General features: G+C 52.9%; 1 protein-coding gene across 50 annotated transcripts in view; it reads left to right on the top strand.

The window, feature by feature from the left end:
- Window positions 1-23,086, top strand: part of DENND1A (DENN domain containing 1A) — a 520,477-nt gene that overhangs the window by 493,582 nt on the left and 3,809 nt on the right. For 25 of the 50 annotated variants that reach the window (XM_084995669.1, XM_084995630.1, XM_084995614.1 and 22 more), the window contains 3 exons: window positions 5,648-5,736; window positions 19,815-19,943; window positions 22,554-22,809. In XM_084995669.1, coding sequence (XP_084851795.1) covers window positions 5,648-5,736; window positions 19,815-19,943; window positions 22,554-22,809 — 474 coding nt within the window. Of the gene's footprint in view, window positions 1-5,647; window positions 5,737-6,719; window positions 8,567-19,814; window positions 19,944-22,553; window positions 22,810-23,086 lie in introns of those variants that run through there. The other 25 variants (XM_084995758.1, XM_084995751.1, XM_084995711.1 and 22 more) reach the window with 2 other exon arrangements.

The following is a 23,086-nucleotide window of genomic DNA, read 5'->3' as shown; positions in this document are numbered from 1 at the left end:
CAGTTCCTGCCCACCTGCCGTCAGAGTTCCCAGCCCCTCCCCCGTCTTCGTGGTCATGTCCAAATCCATCTTGAAGGGTGTGGCAGCTGAGGGGTGCAGGTGACTAGGCTGAGCTGTGTCTTTTTTGTTCTGTTTTGTTTATTTGAACCAAATCAATTTGAATTGGCCGGCACCAAACCGGAAGTAGTCGGGACACGCTCCAACTGTGTCTATTTTTAATCCTCTACGTACTCACCCAGCATCGGTTGGTGGCTGCTCTGAGTAGACCCTGGAAAGTTCTGTGGCACTCTTTCCCTTCCCTGCATGGGGGTTGGAAGGGTGGGGTGGATGTTGGCAGGTGCCTTCACCTATGGCAGCCACGACACTGTGGTTCCAACCATGTGTGACAGAGCCATCCTGTGCCCCAGTCAAACCATGGTCAGCACAGCTGTCAAGGGGCTAGACTGCTGCTGCTCGCCGTCATTGGAAGGAAGGCACAAATGGCAAAAAGAAACCACTTTGGGGAATAAGAAGTCAACTTCTGGGTCAAATCTTGTGTGATTTAGTGAGAATTTCAGTACAGTCATTAGCAACATGGATTCCTGAATGCCAGAGCTGTGTGACTTTGGGCAAGTCCTGAAGCTCTCTGCGCCTTGCTCCTCTCTCTCTCTCTGATATACCCTCATTCACAGAGGTTTTCTTTGCGAGAATGAATGTGTATGACATTTGTAAAGCACCTAGCACAGTGCCTGGCACACAGTAGCAGTTCTTACTCTCAACTGATTTTTCAGTCTTACAACTTCTGCGGAATGACCCAGTTTCTTCGTAGCCATTATTCACCTGGGATGTTCATAGTCAGCAAATCATTCTTGGTCACATCATCGCAGTCGAGGCTCACAGTAACTCTGTGAAGCAGGCATCGTCCCACCTGTTTTAGAGGTGAGAGAACTGATGCTCAGGAACCAGGTAACCCAAGTCCCACAGCTCTACAAAGGGGTCATCAGACTCTAGAACCCATGGTCTTTCCTGCATACCATTCTCCCTGGACCCTCCACCTCCATTTCCACGGGGTCTAGCTTGGTGCAGAATACCCAGGCAGAGCCTTCAACTGAGAGCAAATTTATCAGCAGCCAGCTGGGCTTCCCATAGAATCTCTACGCAGCATTAGATTCTGGCAAGGATGCAGAGGTGAGGAGAACTGGCGTTTTTTGAGCACCTTTTATGTGCCTAGGACTGTGCTCCTTTGTCCTTAAAACGGGCTAGAGGAGCAGACGCTATTTTCCCAACTGGCAGCCGAGACCGCAGAGATGGCGTGAGGCCTGCTGGCCTTTGCATCCAGCCCTGCCTCTCTGCCCTGCCTCCCCGCCACTCCGCACCAAGCAGCCTCTCCCAAGCCAAAGTCATCCAGTGGATAGCTCTCAGAAGTCCCTGGAGAGACCCAGGATCCAAGGCAGGCAGGGAGTCTCTTAGAAAGCATGACCCAGGGCAGGGCTGCTCCCCTTGGAAGGCTTGGGCCCTGGAGACAGCTACCGTGGGCTCCACTTTGTCTCGCCAGTGAGGGGAATCATACAGATGGGAGGGTGAGGGCGGCTGGAGTACAGCCACTTCCGCTGGTGACTGAGAACTTGGCAAGGCAAATATTGTCCTGAGCAAAGCCTGAGGATGAGTCGCTACTGCCTACACCACTGCACTGCTGCAAGAGGTGACCAGCCCAGCACTTGGGGCCGCACCCCTTGGGTTATGGCATGCTGAAGAGGCAGGATACCTGGCAAAACCACTTCTCCTGGGCCTGAAATCAGCGAGGCCTGTCCTGGTTTGAGTCCCAGCTTGGCCACTTCTTGGCTGTGTGACCTCGGGTCAGACGCATACCTTCTCTGAGCCTTAGTTTCATCATCTATAAAATGGGTTTAGCAATACCTACCTGATGGGGTGATGAGGTCATCTGTGTGTAGTGCCCAGCACAGTCCCTGGCAAGCAGTGGGTATAGAATCCGAGTTCTGCCCATCCAGACACCCTCTGCCAGGCAGGGTCACTGTGGGACTAATTTGGGAGCCCTAGTTTTATGCTTTCAGGGCCTCGCGTTCCCTGGTGCCCCAGGGTCTGTTTACTCCGAGCGCACTCATGCACGTATTTGCAGTGGGCACCAGTGCGCACTAGGGGTGAACCAGGGAGACATGGCTCATGGAGCCCCTCAAGGGCCTCGGAAAAGACGGCCTGACAGGCTCCCATGTCCAGAGCCACTGGTCCCTAACCCGGCTTCACCAGGTCACTTGGCTGCGGATGTTCTGGGCAGGAGTGTGGCCATCTGCACCCCCTCCGGGGGGAGGCGCTGGGGGCTGGTCATTCAGCCTTTCTGGAAGGAGCTTTGTACCCCGGCACCTGTGGCCGGAGTTCAGATGTGACCAGAGGATTTAGGTTTTCTTTTGAAAAAGGAGAAAAAGGCAAGAGCAGAAGAAAGCCTTGCCAGTGTCTGGTGGACTCAGGGGAGTGGGCTGGGGCGAGCAGGGGAGAGGCAGGCTGTGGTCGGCCGCATGCGAAGCGCTTTATAAGCTCTGTATTTATTATTTCTTGCTCACCATTAAAATCAAATGTACTCGGTGCTTTTGTATTCAATACACATTTAACCCTGCCGACTTAGATTTCTCAGGTTTTAAATCCGGTGGGGAATTGGCTGGTTTCCCAACTTTCCCCTCAAGTCCCCCTTGAACAGAGCTCCAAATCCCTGTTTAGCATTTTCTCCCCGGCGCTGCTGGGATCCCAGCCCTGGTGGGGCCAGTCGCTGTTGTGTGTGCCTGTGGTTTCTTCCCTCATCCCCAGCCCCCACCTTTCCTGAGCACCCCAGAAAGATGGATGTGATCGCTGAAATATGACGGGCCAGTTGTCTGCATCGTCTTGTGATTCGGGCTTAATTAAACCGTTTTGTCTCTGTGTATCTGTGCCTGGTTGCGGCTCTAGCTGTATGTCTGTGGCTGTGTGTGTGTGTGTGTGTGTGTGTGTGTGAGAGAGAGAGAGAGAGAGAGAGAGATTCAAGCACGTGCCTTCTCCTCCTGTGCATGCCTCTGTGAGTGCGTTTTGTGAGACTGTGGGTATGTTGGCATCTTGAGGCCTCTCCGTGTCTCTGGGTGGTTGTCTGTCCATGCGTCTAATTTTGTGTCTGCTTTGTCCACACCAATCAGATGTGTGTGACGCTGGGTGTGTCTGCAGCTGCGCGGGTGACCGTCTCTGGGCTCCCCCCCACCACCGCCTTCACTGCCTCCCTCCCCCTCCAGCCCCTCCCTCTCCCTGCTCTGTCTGGTTTATCATCCCTAATGAAGCAGTCTTCTCCATCGATCCTGCTGATTGCCAACCCATTCCTTTTGTTTGTTGGCGCTGAGCCATTCAGCGGCACTCTGACAGCTCAGCTCGTCTAATTAGCTCTGTTGTTCTTTTTCCCCATGTTTCACCACGTTGCAAGTTCAGTTGAAGTTGCCACAAACTTAATCCCCCCATTTCAGCCACAAGTTCACATTCCTAACCCGCCTCTATTGTACCAAGGAGCAGCTGTGGGCGAGGACAGGCTGACAGGCCTTAATGTCTGACCTTCCCGAAGCCCCTACCCAGGACCTCTGTGGGGGCAGGATGGGGGGACAGGGCCACACTGCCCCAAGGGCACACCCCCTTTGTGGTGCAAAGTCGGGTGCAAACCAGGTGATCCTGTTTACCAGCTGCGAGAGGAGTGTGGCTCTGGGCTGGGAAACCAGTTCAGGGTTAGCACAGGCGGGGAAATAGAGACACTCATTTATTCAGCAAAGGGTGGCTGGCTGTCCGCTTTGTGGCAGGCCATGTTCTAATAGCAATGATGATAATAGCAACATTATTGCACACTCCTTAGATTCCAAGCAGCAACCTTCATTTGTTTCTAAAAACCTTGCTGAGGGATCACTATAAACAGCACTGAGCAGGGTGCCAGACAAGGGTAAGACCATCACAAATCCCATCTTCTCGTTCAGAGACACCCCCACCCCAGCCCACCCCCATCTTTCTTTTGTTATTGATGAGGACAGAGAAGCAAGATGCGTGTTTATGGAGCCCCCACTGTGTGCAGACCCTGTGCAGGTGCTTCCCCTACCTCACCGTGTTGGACCCTCACGGTCATTCCGCTGAAGACAGAGAGTTTGGTGGGATGCACTTGGCTTTGACCACACCTCTCATTTGCCAAACTGGGCTGAGATCAGACTGGCCACTCCATGGGAAAAACTTCGGTTAGATCGGCTGTGCAGAGACCTGCGGGCTTGATGAGATTCTATAGAGACTTGCCTTTCATGCAGCCAACTTCTATAGTGTGTTCAGCAGCCATTGTGCTGTGTCACCCACCACCGCAGGGTTGGGGGAGGGGTGTGGGGAAGAGGGCGGCCTGTGTGGACTCTCCTTCCCCGTCTTGTGCGCTGACCTCAGCAACTGCACCGTCTCCTGCCGTGGTCCCTCACCTGCAGAGCGAGAGCAGCCTCCCATGCTGGGTATTTTTACTGGCCACAAAATTCGCAGATAGGCTTTCTTCCCTTTCTCCAGCCCCTTTCCGGCGTTGTTCAGAGAAGACGGTGCCGTATTTAAAGCCGGGTAATGTTCACTGGACCAAATGAGTATTCTTAGCCTAACTCTCATCACGGCTCTGGCGGGAGAGGAGGGTGTCTTTGCATAGGGTCCCTGGTCTTGGCTTTCCAGAGGCTGCAGGTCAGGAAACAAAACACAGAAAACCACCTTCTCGCTGCAGCCTGGCTGTGGATTGGGAAGCTATGTACTTCACTCTCAAATACACCCACCTCCGACCCTCGGGCCAGGTCCACGCGGCGAGTGCAGTAGCCACACAGGCTGTGTGACTTTCAGGCTGAGCCCTGCTCAGAAGGACTGGACAGGGATGTCTGGGGCAGCAGAAGGAGGATTGTTTGAGGGTTTTTGTGGTTGTTTTCTATTTTGTTTTAGTTGTTTAAATTAAAGTATAGTTGATTTACAGTGTTGTATCAATTTCTGCTGTATAGCAAAGTGACCCAGTCATATGTATATATATATATATACACATACACACATACACACACACACATTCTTTTTCTCATATTATCTTCCATCACGGTCTATCTCAAGGGATTGGATTTAGTTTCCTGTGCTGTACAGTAGGAAGAAGGAAGATTGTTATTGGCCCTCTAATGCCGTTAGTGTTTGCTATACACGGGGGTGGGGGAGAATAAGCATCCTGTAATTCAGTTGTAAAAGGAACAAAATAAGCACATGTACCCTAAAAACAAGGTCTGAGTGAAACCTCTCCGTTCCACCAAATTGGTTTCCCAGTGCCAGGAGGCAAGCAGGACTTGGCATTAGTGAAGACCTCTTTGTTCCAGGTCCCGTAGGGACAGTATCTCACTGAACCCCCACGGGCAGCCCCGCGAGGAGGCAGGTGGAACCATCCCCCAGCTGCAGATGAGGAAACCCAGCCCCTCAGAAGAGCCTTGCCCATGAGTAGGCCACGAATTCTAGTTCCCGTGTCAGGCGGAATTCAAAGGCCACATCTCCATGATAAGCAGAGCCTTTGAGCCTATACTGTGGCAGTCCCTCAGCATTTGTTTCAGGGCCTCTTCTCTGCATCTTGAGACTGTCCCTTTATGGCTCTTCCAACTCAGCCCTGTGCCCGTTCTAGGTGCGCCCTCCTCGGCCGCGTGTCGTAAAGAGACCGAAGAGCAACATCACAGTGGAAGGCCGGAGGACGTCTGTCTCGAGCCCCGAACAGTGAGTACCCCGCTGCTCCCCTCCCCTCTGTCTGCCGGAGCCCACGCGGCAGCCCAGCCTTTGAAAGTCTTCCCTGAGCCCCAGGCGGGTCTTTCGCAAAGAGGTCAGTTGGGGAGCAGGGCTTGATCTTCAGTGTCCATTGTGCTGGCAGTTGGCACTCCAGCGGGAGGCTCCCCAGAGGCCAGGGAGCTGGGCACCCGGGCTGGGTTTTGAGTGATGACACCCAGGCGGTACTCAGACAAGCTCAGAGAAAGGTTCCGGGCCCTTTTCAGGAGGGTGAGCGGGAGTTAGGAACCCGGGTGAGGGGGCAGCCTATTTAACGAGAGCTCCCACCTTCCTGGGTCTGGGCTGCTGGACATCTCCAGAGCTCGGTTGCCACACAGGACTGTCTTCATCCACTGCCCCATCCCCCCAGCACCTTTGCTCACCTGTGCCTTAGCTTTTAGTTTATAATGATTGCTTTCCTGCCTCCCCTTGGGACCAGAGTTCCTCGGGGCAGGGCCTGGCTTAGAGTCACTCGCTGGGTAGATGAGGCGAGTGATGAGGCAGGTGGACAGACTGTGGAGAAACTGAGCTGTCTCTGTGCGGGGGCGGGGGGGGGTGTTGGGAGGGCCTTAAAGCAGATGACTCCAGAGCTGTCGCCCATCCTAGGGATGCAGAGCGTCCGTCCCCAAGGCACACAGCCCATGGGCTCTGCCCAGATAACCCAGAAGCTGCACACTGGCCTCCCGTGAGGCCTTGAAAAAAGATCATGAATCCATCAAGGTCTAGGGTTGTCGGGGGAACCAAAAAAATTGCCCCTGGGACCCTGACATCCCTTGGGTGAAGAGGGGAATGCTTCTTGTGTCCACCCCATTTTCAGGGAAGTTCTCAGGGAAAGAAGTTAAGGAAAGGGGCAGGTCCTAGCCAGAAGAAGAGCCCAAAGGAAGAAGTGATTCCCAGTTGTCAGGCTGTGGCCTGACTCGGCTTCTGGTCCATTTCAGCCTCCCAGGACGCCCGCTGACAGTGTGGTACCACTGAGACTGTTGCGTCATTGCAGAACCAGCCTGGGCAGTTCTCAAGCCTGTGTGTGTCTGTGTGTCTCTGTGTCCTGAGAGATGCTTGGTGATGCAGAATTTGGAGAGAGGGCTGCCGAACTCGGGTGTCGGTTTAACTTTTGCTCTGCACAATAGGACCGGGGGACTGGTGTACCTCTTTCCCTGGCATGGATTATGATTGCCCCCTTGTGGAGAAAATGCCACATGGCTTCAGAGGGCCTCAGATCCCAAAGATTGCTCCTTAGGGGGATGAAATCAGTCACTCTTCTTTACAGCCACCTCTTTAAAACTGGGCGACGTGTTTTAGACACCGTGCTGGGACACAGGGTCATGGGCCTGTAGATATTGAAATGCAAATCCAGGTCATCTTTGCATCGCCCCCCAGACACCCCGGACCAACAACACTTCCCCGCCTCCAGAAGCGCGTCACCCGTGTGGTGGCCGGGGTCCCGATTAGAGAGCTTGGGCTTCCTCACCACCTTTATTTACACTGTTGCTTTTCTAGCCCAGTGCTAGCGGGTCGCATCATTGGTGTGTGCAACGAGCCTGTGTCTGGCAACCCCATCATTCTGGTGATTACCAGAACCGTCAGTGCCACTTTTTGTGGAGTTGTTGTTGTTGTTGTCATTTTTGCAGTACGCCTTGTTTTAGATTTCTTTTCGGGAAACAGTTGGGGTTAAAATGAACCGGTGGGGCCGGGGGGTGGGGGGGGCGCTAGTCTAGTGGGCTGGCAAACCGGCAGCGCTAGAAAACAAATGACGGGTTCTCTGCGATCACATGTAACAGTGACCCAGGTCCCCCAGGAGACAGGGCCGTATATTTTAGGGCATCATTCTGAGAGTTCTGTTCACATTTTTTAATGTGGGGGGCAGGGCCGTTCTCCTGTAACACCCGTGACATTTCTGGTGCAACCCGGGTGTTTTCCAGCATCTCTTCCCAGGCTGCCTTCTCTCCGCACACACCCCCCACCCCCCGTTGTGCTCCTCCACTTCCAAATGCCATGTCACAACAGCACTTGAATGTGTTTTTCTCAACTGTCATCAGCTCCAGCTGGCAAGACCAACTTCTTGAAACACAGGAAGCATCCAGCGGAAAATATTTTAATAAAACAGACTCCTCATAAAATATTGTTTTGGGGAGGGGGGAGAAACCAGCCCCACCAATCTGTCAGCACTGCGTTGGGAGACACGAGAAGACAAGCCAGCGGACGGAGCCTCATCCTAATGGGCCTCCGTTGCCCATGGTTTGGGGTGGGGCACACGGACTCGGGGCCCGGCCCTTTAATCTGGACTGGACTTTCTTGAATCATGGATCTTTGTCTCCACTGGGAATGTCAAAGTGCATCAGAAACTGAGAGGGTTGGGGCAGCAGAAAGAGACGGAGGATCTTTGAAGTTGAGGAAAAGATTCGGTCTTCTTCCTGACTTCTTGCCCCAACCCTCACTTCCGAAAAGCACATTAAATAATTAACTTTGTAGACAGCAAGATGGAGCTGATTAAGACTGAGATGGTCCCCACAGCCTCCGGCTCCAGCTCAGCATCTCAGCGCCTGGGATTCGCCCAGACCTGGTAGCACCACCGGCAGCTCTCTGGCCAGTCCATCCGTCGAAGTCTGCTTCTTCCTTCAGAGTCCATGTCCATCTGTCCCTTCTCACATCCTTTCATTCAGCACACGCCTTCAAAAAACCTCCTAGGTATGAGCGTCATAGGATTTCTAAAAGAGGCCCTAAGGAGAATCCCAGTGCTGAGTTTTGTTTGCTTGCATCTTCCCAAAATAAAATTTTTCCTGTCAAATTTTCTTTCCAATCAAAGGTGGGTGTCTAGCCCCATAAACCCATTTGATGGCAATTGGAAAAGAAGATTTCCATGGAGAACATTCCCTCTGTTTTTCAATTAACATTAGCTAATTACTATTCAGTGACCGTTTCTCCTCGAGAAGTATCAGCTACCGTCGTTATTATTCAAAACGGGGCTGATGGTGTGCCCCGAGGATCCCCTAGGATAAGAGGGTTAGGAGAGGTCAGACAGCATGGGCTGGGGGTCAGAGGCCAGGTCAATCACGGCAAGGACAGTGGAGCATTTCTGGTGCGCCAGACCCCCTTAGGCTGGAATCCATTTCCCCTTCCTCAGAGTGGGAACTCAGGCTCGGAAAATGTATTAACCAGTGTCCCAGGGTCATCCAGTCAGAGAGTGGCAGGGCCAGGACTTCAAATGCTGCTCAGTTTCATTCTCTCAATGACACTCTGCTGTCCACGGGGGTCCGTTGTCAGCCTGGCTCTGCCCAGAGAGACGGCTCCATGGCCCAAGGTGACTGGCTCCGCACGTCACCTTCCTCTCGGGCTCCCTCTAGTTGGGAACCGGAACTGTTCAGTCCCCTTCCAGCCGGGGAAGCAGTGTTCACTGGGGCCAGAGGGTTTCTATCTGAGAAGGAAAGAGAAGTAACATTTACTGAACATCTCTGGAGGTTGTAAAGGGTAGGTGGTGGCTTTCCCATTTAACAGATGGGAAACTGAGGCCCAGAGAGACTTTCCATAAGTTGCCCAAGGTCTCAGGGCTGGCAAATGGAGAGGTCTTCCGTCTGGTGTCACAGGCCTCGCCCTTTCTTCTGCACCGTCCAGGTTTTTTTGTTAAGAAGCAGATTATGACAGTAGGCCGCTCTGAGTGGTGAGGAAGAGGGCGGCCGCAGTGGGCAGTGAGGTCACAGGTCCCCACCTGTTCGAGGTGGGCTTTGGGTGTTTCACTAGGTGTGGGCCCCAGCTTAATTTCCCTTCAGACGGCCAGATAGAGGGCACCTTCCCATGTGACGCAGGCTTAGAAAGAACCGATAACAAGCTCCAAAAGGCAGCACTGTGCTCAGCATGCCTCCCCCTCAGGACCTCACCCAGTGAGCAGACAGGGGCCAAAGGCAGAGGTTGATCTACCGGTCCCCAAATGCTTCTCTCTCTCTTTCGTCCACTGCCATGAGAGCTGCGAGTTCAGGGGGAAGTAGTTACAAACAGCCCCCACCTTGTAAAACCTTCGCACGAACCAGAAGGGTAGGGCTGTCTTCTGAGTGGTAATGAGGAAAGGTTTGCACTCAGTGTGGATCTGAGACGTGCTGAGCTCAAGCTCTTTCCATCACACCTTGTCCTCAAAAGGTGACACACAGAATACCCTCCAGTCACCTGAGTCTTGACGGGCTGCAGGCTGGTTATCAAGAGTTTCATTGTGCTCAATAAGAATGTTCCAGATTCAGCCACCAGGGGCCCCTAAACCATTGCCCTGTCACTTCTCTCGCCAGATTCATGCAAAAATCTACTCTTTTCCAGTAATTTTGTTTGTTTGTACAAATTACCCAACAGTCTGACAGACAATCTAGAAGTTAGGGGAAAGAGACAGTTTATTCTGATTCCCATTACGTTAGTTCAACTACTTATTAGCATTTCTGCAGATTCCTGTCTGGCCTTTTTTCTAGATATATTTTTCAGAGCCTCCAGTGTCTTTGCAATATCCTATAGCACAGACTTGTTCCTTGTCCTTGAAAGTCCTGTTGGTGACCGCAGGAGATCCCAGTGTGTGTGTGTGTGTGTGTGTGTGTGCGTGCGTGCGTGCGTGTGCACACGCACACGTGCCTACCATGCCCCTCATATGGGTAGATTGTAGATTGTTGCAGGTTCTTACAAATATGAAAAATGCCCGAGTAACTCTCCTTGTTTAAGTTGTTTCTTGTTTTATGTCATTATAAGAACTATCATAAACGAGCGCTGCATCCTAAGCACCTTACAGTCATTATTTCATTGACTCCTTGTGAGAAATCTGGGGACAGGGGTAGGTACCATTAGCTCTATTTTGTAGAGGAAGTAGCTGCGACTCGGGGAGGTGGTCTCTGCCCTCGATCCTACAGCTAGCTGATGGCAGAGCTGAGCTTCAAGCATGTCTCTGACGCCAAAGCCCAACCCTTAACGAGTCTCATAGGCAGACTTCTGCTCTGTGTTGCTAAATAACTTTCTGAAAGAATTATACCACTTTACACTCCCATCATTGCTGTGGACCCCCGGGAATCTGAGAGACCCCGAAGAACATGTGGCTGGTGTTAGAAAGCCTCTGGCCGCGGAGAGCCTCTGCAGGCTGTGCTGGCTGGGCAGACAGTGTGTACACCGGGCGGCCAGCCCACGCTGCTCAGGGACTTGGAGAGTCCGCTCATCTGAGCTGCACTGTGTGACCCCAGCACCCAAAGCCCCAGAAGATTAAAATAAGATCAGAAGAAACTGCCAGAAGCATTTAGTGAGAGCGCTGCCCAAAGATCAGGTCTCAGAACACTTTACGACTATATCTCTTCAGGCCCATTGCACACGTGCTCTGGCGGGTGATGTGCGGCCTGCTGCCCTCTGTCCCCACCCCTCCTCTGTCTCCTGAGACCTGGGCTCAGCCCCGCCCTAGCTGAGGGTCACAACCAGAGCCCCTGTCCCTCCTACACAGCCCAGGGCTGCCCTGAGGGTGACTGCCAATCTGAGACCTTGAGCAAGTCTCTGCCCTTTTTTTTTTTTTTTTTTTTAATGCAGTGCCTGGTAACATCCCAAAGAACACGATTTGGGAAACTGCCCACAGGATTCCTGTCAGCAGTGACTGCTGCAGCCTCACCATCTGACAGTCCCCCTCCCCCATGAACGGCACCCTCCCTCTCCCCCAAGCCCACAATTCCCATCCACACACAGCTCACACATCTGGTCATCTGGGAACAGGGCAGGGCCGTGTGACTCCAGTTTTGACTCTTCAACTCCCAGACCAGAGCCTCGCCATGTCTGCTCAGGGATATTTACTGAATGTGTGAGCAAAAGAGTCACTGAGGGCAGGTTGAAGCTTAGAGCCCAGCACCCTAGAGATGAGGGAGTGTGTCAGTTAACAATGACAGACGTGTAAAGAGGAGTTCCCATTGTGGCTCAGCGGTAATGAGTTGGACTAGTATCCATGAGGATACAGGTTCAACCCCTGGCCCCACTCAGTGGGTTAAGGATCGGGCGTTGCCTTGAGCTGTGGAATAGGTTGCAGATGCGGCTCAGATCCCACGTTGCCGTGGCCATGACATAGGCTAGCAACTGCAGCTCCGATTCGACTCCTAGCCTGGGAACTTCCATATGCCTCAGGTGTGGCCCTAAAAAGAAAAGAAAAAAACAAAAACCCAAAACATGTAAAAGCACCTGCTATGTGCCACATGTGATTACCATCTGCCCGGCCTGCCTTTCTAAGAACCAAAACTGTGATCCTCCCTGGGAGCAAGTCTCCAAGAGGCCAGCTGGGCCCTGGGCTGTGGGCCCCAGGGGACAGGGGCAGTGGAATGGGCACTACCTTGCTGGCAAGCTGCCAGGACACCAGGCAGAAGGATGCAGACCCATCAAGCAAGGTGAGAGGTTCCTGCCCTGATTTGGGCCCCTACCCCCTCCAACGGTGGGCTCTGGGTCTGGAGACAAAGCCAAGCCAGAAGCCAGGCATGGAGCCTGAACCCAGACTGGAAGAGCAGGAGCTGCCACAGAGTTGCAGCAGCCCCAGAGAACACGGCAGCCCTGGTCTCCAGCCACTTCCGCTGCAACTCAGAAGGAGGGACTTTCCCAGGAGCTGTCGCCATAAGGGGACTTAGTTCCAGCTACAGAGCCAAGCCTCTAGGATGCCCTTGGAAAATGTGCCCCATCCTCAAGATGTTAATAAGCTCCGTCTCCTCTGAAAGGCTTCACCATCCCAACCAGCACCTTCCCCATCCCAGACTCCACATCATCATTTTCCAGGTGCCAGTTTCTGGCCCAGTACTTTGACATTTGTCACCTTGGTTAACCTCCCCTGCTCCCCAAAAGTCTTCACAATGAAAGCATTGTTAGCGCATTCAGCCACGGGGCGCCAAAGCTTTAACAAGTGGAATAACCTGCCCTGAGTCTCGCACATACACCCGGGTCTGCTGGGCTCCACATCCGCATCCACTGCTTTCTCACATGAAGGGAGGGAGAGAGGAAGGAGGATGGATGGATGATGGATGGATGGATGGATGGATGGATGGATGGATGGAGAGAGAGAGAGAGAGATGGGTTGCTAATTAGGTGGATGGATGAATGTAGGTTGGAAAGGCAAAGGCACAACCAACTCAAGAGAAGGCAATCAGGCTAGGAAAGCCAATAAGGCCCCCCTGATGCTTTCCCAGCCCCCGCATCACCCCTGACCTTGCACATGACCTCCAGTCCTCACGCCAGTGCAAAGCCCTGCACCACCTGGTCCCTCCCTGCCAGTCCCACCTCCCTCTTCTCTTGAAACCCTCACCCCAGCCTCATGCCCCATGCCCCCTCCTCCACCTCCAAGCCATTGTGCAGCCCCTGCTGGACCCACAATTAAAAGCTCAGCCCTGTGTCACCTCCCAAGTGGAGTCTTGGCCCACCCCACAACTGCACGCTGGCAGAGCAAGTTCCCAGTGGGGTGGGAAGGACCTGGCCTCACGTTCACCTGTCCCCACCTGACAGGAAGACGCCTTCTCATTGGTGATGATGACTCATTACAACAGTGAGTCTCTCATGACACATCTCTCAGTGGGTATTCACGTGCCACAGGGGACAAAGATCCCTCATCCTGCAGGTTCCCATATCTCTCTCCAGTTCTGCCTGGGAACAGCCCCGGCCTTGCAATGGGCCACACAGGGAATAGCCTCAGTGCAGCTTCCAGGGCTTTCTCGTGGGTCCTGCACCAAGTTTGTCTCCCCCAGAGACCCCACTCACTTGCTTCAGAGCCCTTCTCTGCTTTCACCCATGCACGTGCTAAGGCTCGCTCTGGACCGTGGCCCCATGTCAGGTGATGGGGGGGGTGGGATACGCAGAGTCTGCAGGCAGGGTGCTCTCAGATCCTGATGTCCTGTGACATGCCCAGCTGGGGACCAGTAACCTTGACTGGGACGGTCTTCAAAGGCAGGAACCACCCTATTCGCCCTTGAACACCTAGGGAGACCCTACACACGGTGAAGGGGCCCAGAAACTATTTGCCGGCAGGAGACTGTGGTCTATGGGTAGTGACTGAACATACACAGGGCACCAGGAGAAGCCCTTTGCAAGTGTTTTCATTCAAGATTCACAGGACAGGAATTCCCTTCGTGGCGCAGCGGTTAACAAATCTGACTAGGAACCATGAGGTTGCGGGTTCAATCCCTGACCTCGCTCAGTGGGTTGGGGATCCGGCGTTGTCGTGAGCTGTGGTGTAGTTTGCAGATGCAGCTCGATCCTGCATTGCTGTGGCTCTGGCGTAGGCCGGTGGCTACAGCTCCAATTGGACCCCTGGCCTGGGAACCTCCATATGCCGCGGGTGTGGCCCTAGAAAAGACAGAAAGGAAAAGAAAAAAAAAAAAAGACTCACAGGAGGGCTGGAGAACCCACTTTACAGATAAGAAACCAAGGTTCAGGGAGGTAAAATGACTTTCCCGAGGTCCTTGGCTGGCACGTAGGGGATGGTAGAAGGCTGGACAGATGGGCTTCATCCTGGGGCCTGTCCCCGCTCATCAGCCCCACAGGAGCCTTGTAATCAAGGGACACCAAGACGTTTAAAAGCGAAGATCCTTTGTGCTGGAGTGAAATGATCCTTTAAAAAATGATCACCAGCTCCCCTCGTTACCTCCAGAGACCAAGTCCTTGCTGATTTTTTCCCTTCTTTATCTCAAGTGCATTTAAATGTCAATTAAATTTGAAATATCTACATTTGTCAGCATTTCATTTTGGGCCAGCGTGACGTGCTGCTGATTTGTCCACGCGATGTGACACATGAAAAAAACTCTCGAGATGCAGATCTTCCTCATTAAAAAATAAGCCCGTGCGATCCCGGCGCAGCAGAGAGCCACAGAGCACGTCCCTGCTTCCTGACGCTGTGTCTCTGACATGGTATTTAAAAAGGAACAGCCGCGCCTGTCACCACTGTCACACGCGCGCTAGCCAGCGACACGTTAAACCAAACATTAGAAAGGGCTCGGGGAGTCATCTGCATGGGAACTCCGCGCCGAGATGAGGTGGGCAGAGGCGGGAGCAGCCGTGGGAGATGATGGGGTCTGAGCGTGATGGACAGCGGGCCTTTCTTTCTCGCCAAGACTCCGGCAGCCCTCGCTGAGTAGCCAAGTTCGCCACGACCTGCCTTTTCGCAGACAGCTCTTTGTGTATAATAAAATCCAGGCAAGTGGTGGGTGGCAGACTGCAGGGTAGTAGCTGAATTGGGTTAATGAGGGAAGAGGTACACTTTTTTTCTTCATATTCTGCCTTAAGCTAATAAAAAATTTAAACCTGGAAGTATTCGACGGCTCATCCTTTATCTCTGACAAATATCTGACTGTATGTTTCATGGGAGAACATGAGCAGAGAATTTAAATAAGTTCATTTTGAAATCTCACCTTTTATCAAAAATGGAAGGGGAAACACCCTACCCCTTATTTCATTGTTTCAGATCCACGCAACTGAAGAGGCAGGATCACAAATCGGTTTAGAGTGAGGCACATCCAGATTCCTGGCTCTACCCTTAGCTGCTGTGTGATACTGGGCAAGTGACTCCCCCTCTCTGAGCCTTGGCTGCTTTATCTGCAAAATGAGGATGTGATAAGTAATTAATGAGAAACTGTACAGACAGCATTTAGCCTGCTAAATGGACACACTGCTAGTGTCATCGTCGTCATCCATGTGGCCCAAAGCCTAGACCTGAACAAACCGACCGCACAACATGGCAGAGCTCTCACCTGGGTGCTCCATCGCCTTCGAGAGATGGGTGGTGCGTCCAAGAGACACCCTGGGCCTCTTGTTAAAGCCGAGCCCAACCGGCCCGACCGGGCCAGAAGACCCAGCTGGAGAGAGGGAAGCGGTGAGCTGGAAACTGAGGCTCCCTCTCTGCCCCCTACTCACCCCTAAGTGCCTGCGTGGGAAGCGCTGGATTTTGACAGCCACGGGAACTGTGGCAGCCTGATCAAAGCCAAGGTCCAGTCCAGCATCAAGGCTCTTTGCTCTCATGTGAATCCAGACGCTGCCGGCAGGTTTAGTGGTGTTCACCTAACACGCTTGCTGTGCTCTCTGCTTTCCTGTCACAGCTGGCGGGGGTGGGGGGGTTGCTGTCTTCGGGTGGGTATTGGCAAGGCGTTCAAAATGGACCTGAGGGCCACCTAAAGCCTCATTCAGTCTGACCCAAGCAGAGGCACAGGTCTCCCTCATGCACATGTAGCACCAGCCCAGAGGACGGGAAGGAGAGGGCCCTGGACTGGCCTCCCTGCCCCTCACTTCCCAGCCGGGGGCCTGGTCACACCTCTTCCCTTCCCCAGTGGTCCCAGTGCTCAGCTAGCACTGGGTCTGCTCACTACGAGCATTCAGGAGGTGCCTCTCGGTTGGGTGCATGGATGGATGGACATACGGGTGGATGGATGACTAATGACAGTCTCGTCTTCTATAAAATCTGTACCCTGACGCCTTCCTGCTTCCCATTGGGAGCTTACAAATAACGTATGTAAAGCCCCTGGCACAGTGCCTGTTCGTGGATATTATCTAAAACATTTTTCTGAGACTCCTGCCTACCTCTGTATATCTAACACCCTCACCCCTACACAGGGTCCCATTCTGCAAGTCTCAGCATCTCAGAAGAGAGATGGGGAGCTCAGAGAGGGAACATTCTTTTTTTCTTTCCTGAAATACAGTAGATTTACAATGCTGTGTTAGTTACTGGTGCACAGCAGTGACTCAGTTTTGTGTGTGTGTACTTTTTCCTATTCTTTTCTGTTATGTCTTATTGTGGGGTTGACTGTAGTTCCCTGTGCTCTACAGTAGGTCCTTGTTTATTTTATATATAGTAGCGTGTTTGCGTTGATCCCAAACTCCTAATTTAGCCCTCCCCACACTTTTTCCCCCTTTGGTAACCATAGTTTTGTTTTCTGTGACTGTGAGTCTGTTTCTGTATTGTAAGTAAGTTCATTTGTATCATACTTTAGATTCTACACATAAAGGATCTCGTGTCACTCACTTCACTTAGTATGAGAATCTCTACTTTCATCCATGTTGCTGCAAACGGCATGATTTCATTTTTTTTTTACGGCTGAGTAGTATTCCATTGTGTATGTGTCCCACCTCTTCTTAGTCTAGACATCTGTTGATGGACATTTAGGTTGTTTCCATGGCTTGGCTATTGTGAATAGTGCTGCAGCGAACATACAGATGCATGTGTCTTTTTCAAGGAAAGTTTGGTCCGGATATATGCCCAGGAGTGGGATTGCTGGATTGTGGTAGTTCCATATTCAGTTTTCTGAGGACCCTCCGTACTCTTCTCCATAGTGGCTACACCAGTTTACGTTCCCACCGACAGTATAGGAGGGTCCCCTTTTCTCCACACCAGAGAGAGGGCACTCATACTGCTGTGTAGCCACAAGCTGAGGAGAGGGACCTGTGCCAGGAAGAGGAGTGACACAGGCGAGTGCCGTGTCTTGTCCCCAGCATGCCGGCTGCCACCGCGGGTGGGGAGAAAGAAAGCATTCCAGGCCCCTGCCCTTGAGAAACAGAATTGCAGCAGGTCAGTGGTATCAACAAAATGCTAAACCATGCAGGCCAAGGAGAAGCCACTTCCTTCTAGGGAGAAAATTCCACTGGGAGCTCAAGAAGGCCTCCTGGGAGTGCAGTTGAGCTGAGTCTTCCTGGCGAAGGGCAGTCAGTGCCCCAGGCAAGGGCACAGGCTGGTGGCAGGGAGGGAGGGGAGGGAGCACAGAGGTGGGCCCTGCTCGGAGCTGGGGCTTGGCAGCCTTCACCCGCCCGCCTGCCCAGTGAGCTCCCCAGAGTGGAGCCTGAGGCAGGGCGCCTGCCCCCCTGCACCCCCATCTGCTCAAGAGAACAGTCCAGCTGGCGAGTGAGAGTGGGTCCCCCTCACGTTTAAGCAGGCAAGTAAATCATTCTGCAAATGTCTGAACGTTAGTATTGCTGGCACTTTACTCAGTGGGTTTGCTCACCGCACAACCAATGGCATCAAAATCAAGGTTCAGAGCAGCAGCTTTGCAGGTGGGAGGAGGACTCTGATTCAGAACAGGATTCCAGGCTGTGTGGAGAGTGGCCCTTCTACTAGGCCTTGTTTCATGTCCCAGGGGACTGAGCAGGAGCTGGGCGCCCTTCTGCAGGTGGGGTCTCTCTGCCTTCTCTCCTGGGCCAGAGGAGACTGCGCCTCCAAGGCCATGCTCTCTCTAGTCCGGGACAGCCCGCCAGGTGGCCTGGGAGAGGGAAGGAGCACTGGTCCCCCCTCGCCGTGCAACCTTGGGCAAGAGGCTTTCCTTCTCTGAGCCTCACCCTCCCCTTTGGTACAGGACAAAACTCGTTGCCTGGCAAACTTCCAGGGACAATTTGAAGAAATGAAGGATTTGGGTGTGACAGTACTGGGGAACTCACAGCCCTAGGACTTCTAAAAGAACAGTGTGTTCTTGTGTAACAAGTGGCTTAGCACGCGTGATGGTGCACTGGTCACAACCCACCGTCGCAGGCCTCCCCCCTCCGCCGGCACAGCTGCTGTCCCTCACTTACCCTCCAGCCCTGGTTCTCCTGCACTTTTTTTGGACATATTTCCCCTTCCTGAAATAACACCTAAAAAGAATTGTATCAGATAAAGCAAAGAAAGGAGACTTCTCCAGCTGGGGGTAGGGGGAGAGGAGACAGCCCCCCATCAGGTACCCCTGTGCCTGCTAGCCCACCTCCCCACGGATCCTCAGTGCCTGCCCAGCCGGCTATACCAGGCAGAGGCGTGGGCCGCCCGCTCCCCAGCCTGTGTGCCCAAGCTGCAGCCCTGGGGCCGGGATTTGAACCGAGGTCTTCGGGGTCCAGCTCCCTCTCCCAAGCACACACCTCTCGAGGGCCCTGGTCAGTGTATAATTCATAGGAGCCGGCAAGGAGTTTCTCTGGGCTGTGTGTGTATTTGTGTTTATAGAGGTGGTGCTCACAGGTGGCTGACAAGGGAGATGTATTTTTTATAACAATGAATATTTAATTTCCACATCACAGATGAAAAAGACTCTCTGAAGAGGCATCTGAGGGAAACTCCAGAGAGCGGCCGCTAATCAGAAAAGGGCCTTCTCATGAGTGCTCCTCTGCTGGCTCACTTTCTTTAACTTTTTTTTTTCCTGATTATTGATGTAGATATGCACATTGGAAAAAATGTAGGAGCCACAAAAATAAAAAGAGGCTGAGGGGAAAAAAAAATCACCTGTAACCTACTAGCTTTTGATGACACTTAGGCGTAGGCCCTTCCAGCCTTTTTTCTGTGCAGTTGTTCACAAGCAAATGAGAGAGAGCGCCATATAATTGCAGTTCTTTTTTTTTTTTTTTTTTTTTTTTTTTTTTTTTTTTTGCTATTTCTTGGGCCGCTCCCGCGGCATATGGAGGTTCCCAGGCTAGGGGTCTAATCGGAGCTGTAGCCACTGGCCTATGCCAGAGCCACAGCAACGCGGGATCCGAGCCGCGTCTGCAACCTACACCACAGCTCACGGCAACGCCGGATCGTTAACCCACTGAGCAAGGGCAGGGACCGAACCCGCAACCTCATGGTTCCTAGTCGGATTCGTTAACCACTGCGCCACGACGGGAACTCCATATAATTGCAGTTCTGTATCCTGATTTTCAGGGTTTTCTCTATAAACATTATAAGTTAATGGGAGGATAATATTCAGCCAACTGTATCATAATTCACTTCACCAGATTTCTGCTGTGGAAATTGAGGTTGTCTCGTGTTTTAATATTATAAACATAGCACTAATGAACATCTTTGGGCTTAATCTATTGCTACATCCAGGGTTATCTAAGTGGAAGTAGAATTACAAGGTCATAGGTGCATTTAAGTCTCCTGACACAGGTGGCAAACCCACAGTTTCTTTTCTGTTCGGGACCAGCTTCCCCATCGTGGGGCCTGTCAGGCCTTCTCCGGGCAGCCTCCACTCTGGCTGGCAGAAGGAGGCCAGGGCCAGGCACTGAGCCCCAGGCCTCCTCCCCACCCCGCCACGCGGAGTCCTGCAGCACCTCCTAACTGTTCTCTTCTCTCTTGTCTCCCTCTGCCCCAGCCTGGTAAAGCCCTTGCGACACTATGCTGTCTTCCTCTCCGAAGACTCCTCTGATGATGAATGCCAGCGGGAAGAGGGCCCGAGCTCTGGCTTCACCGAAAGCTTTTTCTTCTCCACTCCCTTTGAATGGTCTCTCCTTCCTCCTTCCATTTCCCTGAGCTCGGCTTGGTGACTCTCCGGGGCCACTTGGGAGGGAGCGGGAGGCTGGTGCTGCTTGCACTTGTGTGTGGGGAGGGGTGTCTGGAGCTGCTGCCTTCTGGTGCCCGGTGCCAGCTTGCAGGATGGACACCCCCTCTGTGTGCCTCCTCTCAGGGCTTTCATTCTGCCAGCTCCACAGGGGCCGTGACGATGGAGTGAGGTGACAACAGTGATGGGGCTCTAAAGGTGTGAGCGTTGGTCTCATTCCTTATGGAGAAAATGCACTTGATTGTCAGTGGAGTTGGTGGCTACAATTAGCCTGGTTGTTGCTGCCCAAGCCTCCCTTTATCTCAGCATATCTTGGAAACCCATAAAAGCAGAGGGTCAGATTTTAAGTTTAAAAAAAAAAGTCACCAATATGGAAAGTATGTGTTAATGATGGCATGTCCAAAGGTTTTACTGATCTGCCTGACTTAAAGATAATTTTTATCATTATTTTTTATAGCCTAAGCTTCCTCTCATTAGAAATTGCAAGAAAGAGAGAAAAAGAAGGAAAGAAAAGGAGGGGAAAAGAAAGGTTCACCAGATTCTAACCACCCCTCAGAATCAGGCTTTGGTGGCTCTCCTTTCTTTGCTGGTTCTTACCCCTCCACCCACAGGCTTTTCAGAGCTGGGATTGAGCAAAGGGACAGCTTTGGTTTGTGTTTATTTGTAAGGAGGTAAAGAAGGGAGCTTCCCTTTGCTGCACACCCATAGCAGCCCTTCCAGAGTGAACCTTCCCAGCCAGTTCACAGAAGAGGGATTCTGCCCCTCCCCCTGGGCTGGACCTGTGGGTTCCTGGGGCACCTGATAAACTGACAGCTCTGCTCCTGCCACTGTCCCTTCAGGGGAGGAGCGTTCTGGACCTTTCTGCCTCACCTGTGACCACGAGCAGGTCCATCCCCTCCTGAGGTCCTCATTTATAAACAGCAGTGGCCTAAGCCATTGTCGCCCGAGCTTCAAATGCCACCTGACAAGTGCAGTGAAACTTCTTTAAAACTAGAGGAAAAGCCTTGTCCTAAGCGATGATGTCTGTGATATCACAGGCTTAATATATCAGTTATTATTTCTATTATTTATGAAAAATAAAGGTAGCATCATTGGAATAAGAAAGGCTCATCAACTTAAAATCACCCTGCAGGTACAGGCACCCCATGTGCGTGACGTCCAAGGACCTCCCCTCTGCAGAGTCCAGCAGGTCACATTCTTTTTAAACTAATCGATGCCCTCATTACGTAAAATAATGCTCACTCCCTGAGCCATGACCTAGGAAAAGGATGGGCTTGTGTGTGTGTTCGAAAGGGAAGTGACCGTCTTAAAACAAATGGGTTCTTGCCAAAGAATGCTGTTTCCTTAACTGTACAAAGCACACAGCCTGTTTTTTTTAGTTTCCTTCACTGTGTCCAAACTCGGTTAGAGGAGCTTGGTCAGATGGCTTAGTCAGAACAAGTGGGGGACTTTAGAAGGCTCTCATAATTGGCTTCCATTTCTACCTCTTGCCAGATACTGTGTGACATAGGGTGAGTTACTGAGCCTCTCTGAGCTTCAGCTTCCTCATCTATAAAGTGGGGGTGTGAATCCTACTTCTTGGGCGGCTTATGTGGCTTCAGGGAGAGAGTACTGTCTGATGCAGTCCTTGCTAACAGTCAAGGCTGTTAGTTGAGCCCTTTCGCTCTGCTGACAGTCCCCTGTCCAGATTCGAGTAAGTGGGCCTTTGGGACCAGCAGGTGGTGCCCTTCTCTCACTTTCCAGGAGCCTTGGGTAGTTGGTGCCTGACCCAGGAGTCAGAGCCTCATTGTTAGAGAAATGGGATGTTGCTCTGGCCTAGGCTCCTCTAGAGGTCAGGGTTTGTCTAGACTCCATTCATGTATCCAGTGGTGCCCCGAGGCTCAGGATTGTGACAAGGGAAAACAAGAGGCATCCTGTGTCACCTACCCCTGGGTCGGCTACAAGGTTTTGTTTGATGCATGAATGGACAGAATGCTGTTAACAGCATCAGCATGTCTGCCGGGCACCGGGCACCATGTTTGCTTGTGCAACCTCCACCGCCACCTGCAAGGAGGGTGCATTCTGGAATGGGGGAGCGGCTGAGGCTCAGGTGAAATGACTCGCCCAGGATCCCACAGCAAGAGATGGTACCAGAGCTGGAACTGAGGTCAGCACAGGCCGAGGCCCAAGACGGTCCCCACTGAGGATCCTGGGGAGAGTTCCCTCGGCTCCGTTCCCCGTGAGCTGTTCCCAGGACCCGAGTGCTGCGGGGGTGGGAGTGGCTTGTGAGCCCACTAGCCAGTTCTGCGGTGGGCCTGTGGTTTGGGGGAAAGCTAAGTGGGTGCCCAGTGCAAGCTAGAGCCAGAGCAACTTGCCCCAGGCCCCCCAGTGAGCAGGACCCAATGCAGCCCCAGGTCTCAGGGTGCCTCGGCCCAGACTCCTACACTCAGGAGCCCAGGACACTTTCCCGTCCCAAGGCTTCCTCGAGGCCTGGAGGTTCCCCGGGTGGGGACTGCCTGATCCTCCCTGGGAGGCTCCGAGGGGCAGAATCCAGCCTGCTCTGCCTCCTCCCAGGCCGCAGCCATACCGGACACTCAAGGAATCAGACAGTGCAGGAGACGAGGCGGAGAGCCCGGAGCAGCGAGCGCGGGAGCCTGTGGGCCCTGCCCCAGCTCCACCTGACCGCGCCGCCAGCATCGACCTTCTGGAAGATGTCTTCAGCAACCTCGACATGGAGGTCCCGCTGCAGCCGCTGGGCCAGGCCAAGAGCCTGGAGGACCTTCGGACCCCCAAAGACCTGAGGGAGCAGCCGGGGACCTTTGACTATCAGGTATGGTGGGGTAGGGGTGAGTGCGTGCTAAGGGCACTTTCTGCACGTGAGGCAGGTCCCCCCATGTGATGCTGAAAAACACCAAGGGAGAACCAGGGACTTTTGCAAGGTGCTCAGCCAGTGCTCAGGGTCACTAACTGCAGACCCTGCCAGGCCAGCCAGTGGCCAGACCCCCTCACAGCGATCACTGGAGAAGATGCTGGAGCCTAATGGAAGTCTGCCTCCACTTCCATCCATGCGTCAGAGGTGGGCTGGTGCTCCACGCACCTCTCCCCAG

This window comes from Sus scrofa, chromosome 1, assembly GCF_054392235.1.
Source record: "Sus scrofa isolate SSC_HxYL_T2T_F1_AM1 chromosome 1, Sscrofa_HxYL_maternal_Yorkshire_Landrace_v2.0, whole genome shotgun sequence".
NCBI lineage: Eukaryota > Metazoa > Chordata > Mammalia > Artiodactyla > Suidae > Sus > Sus scrofa.
Note: the sequence above shows the minus strand (reverse complement) of the source record. Positions and strands in the feature narration are given on the sequence as shown.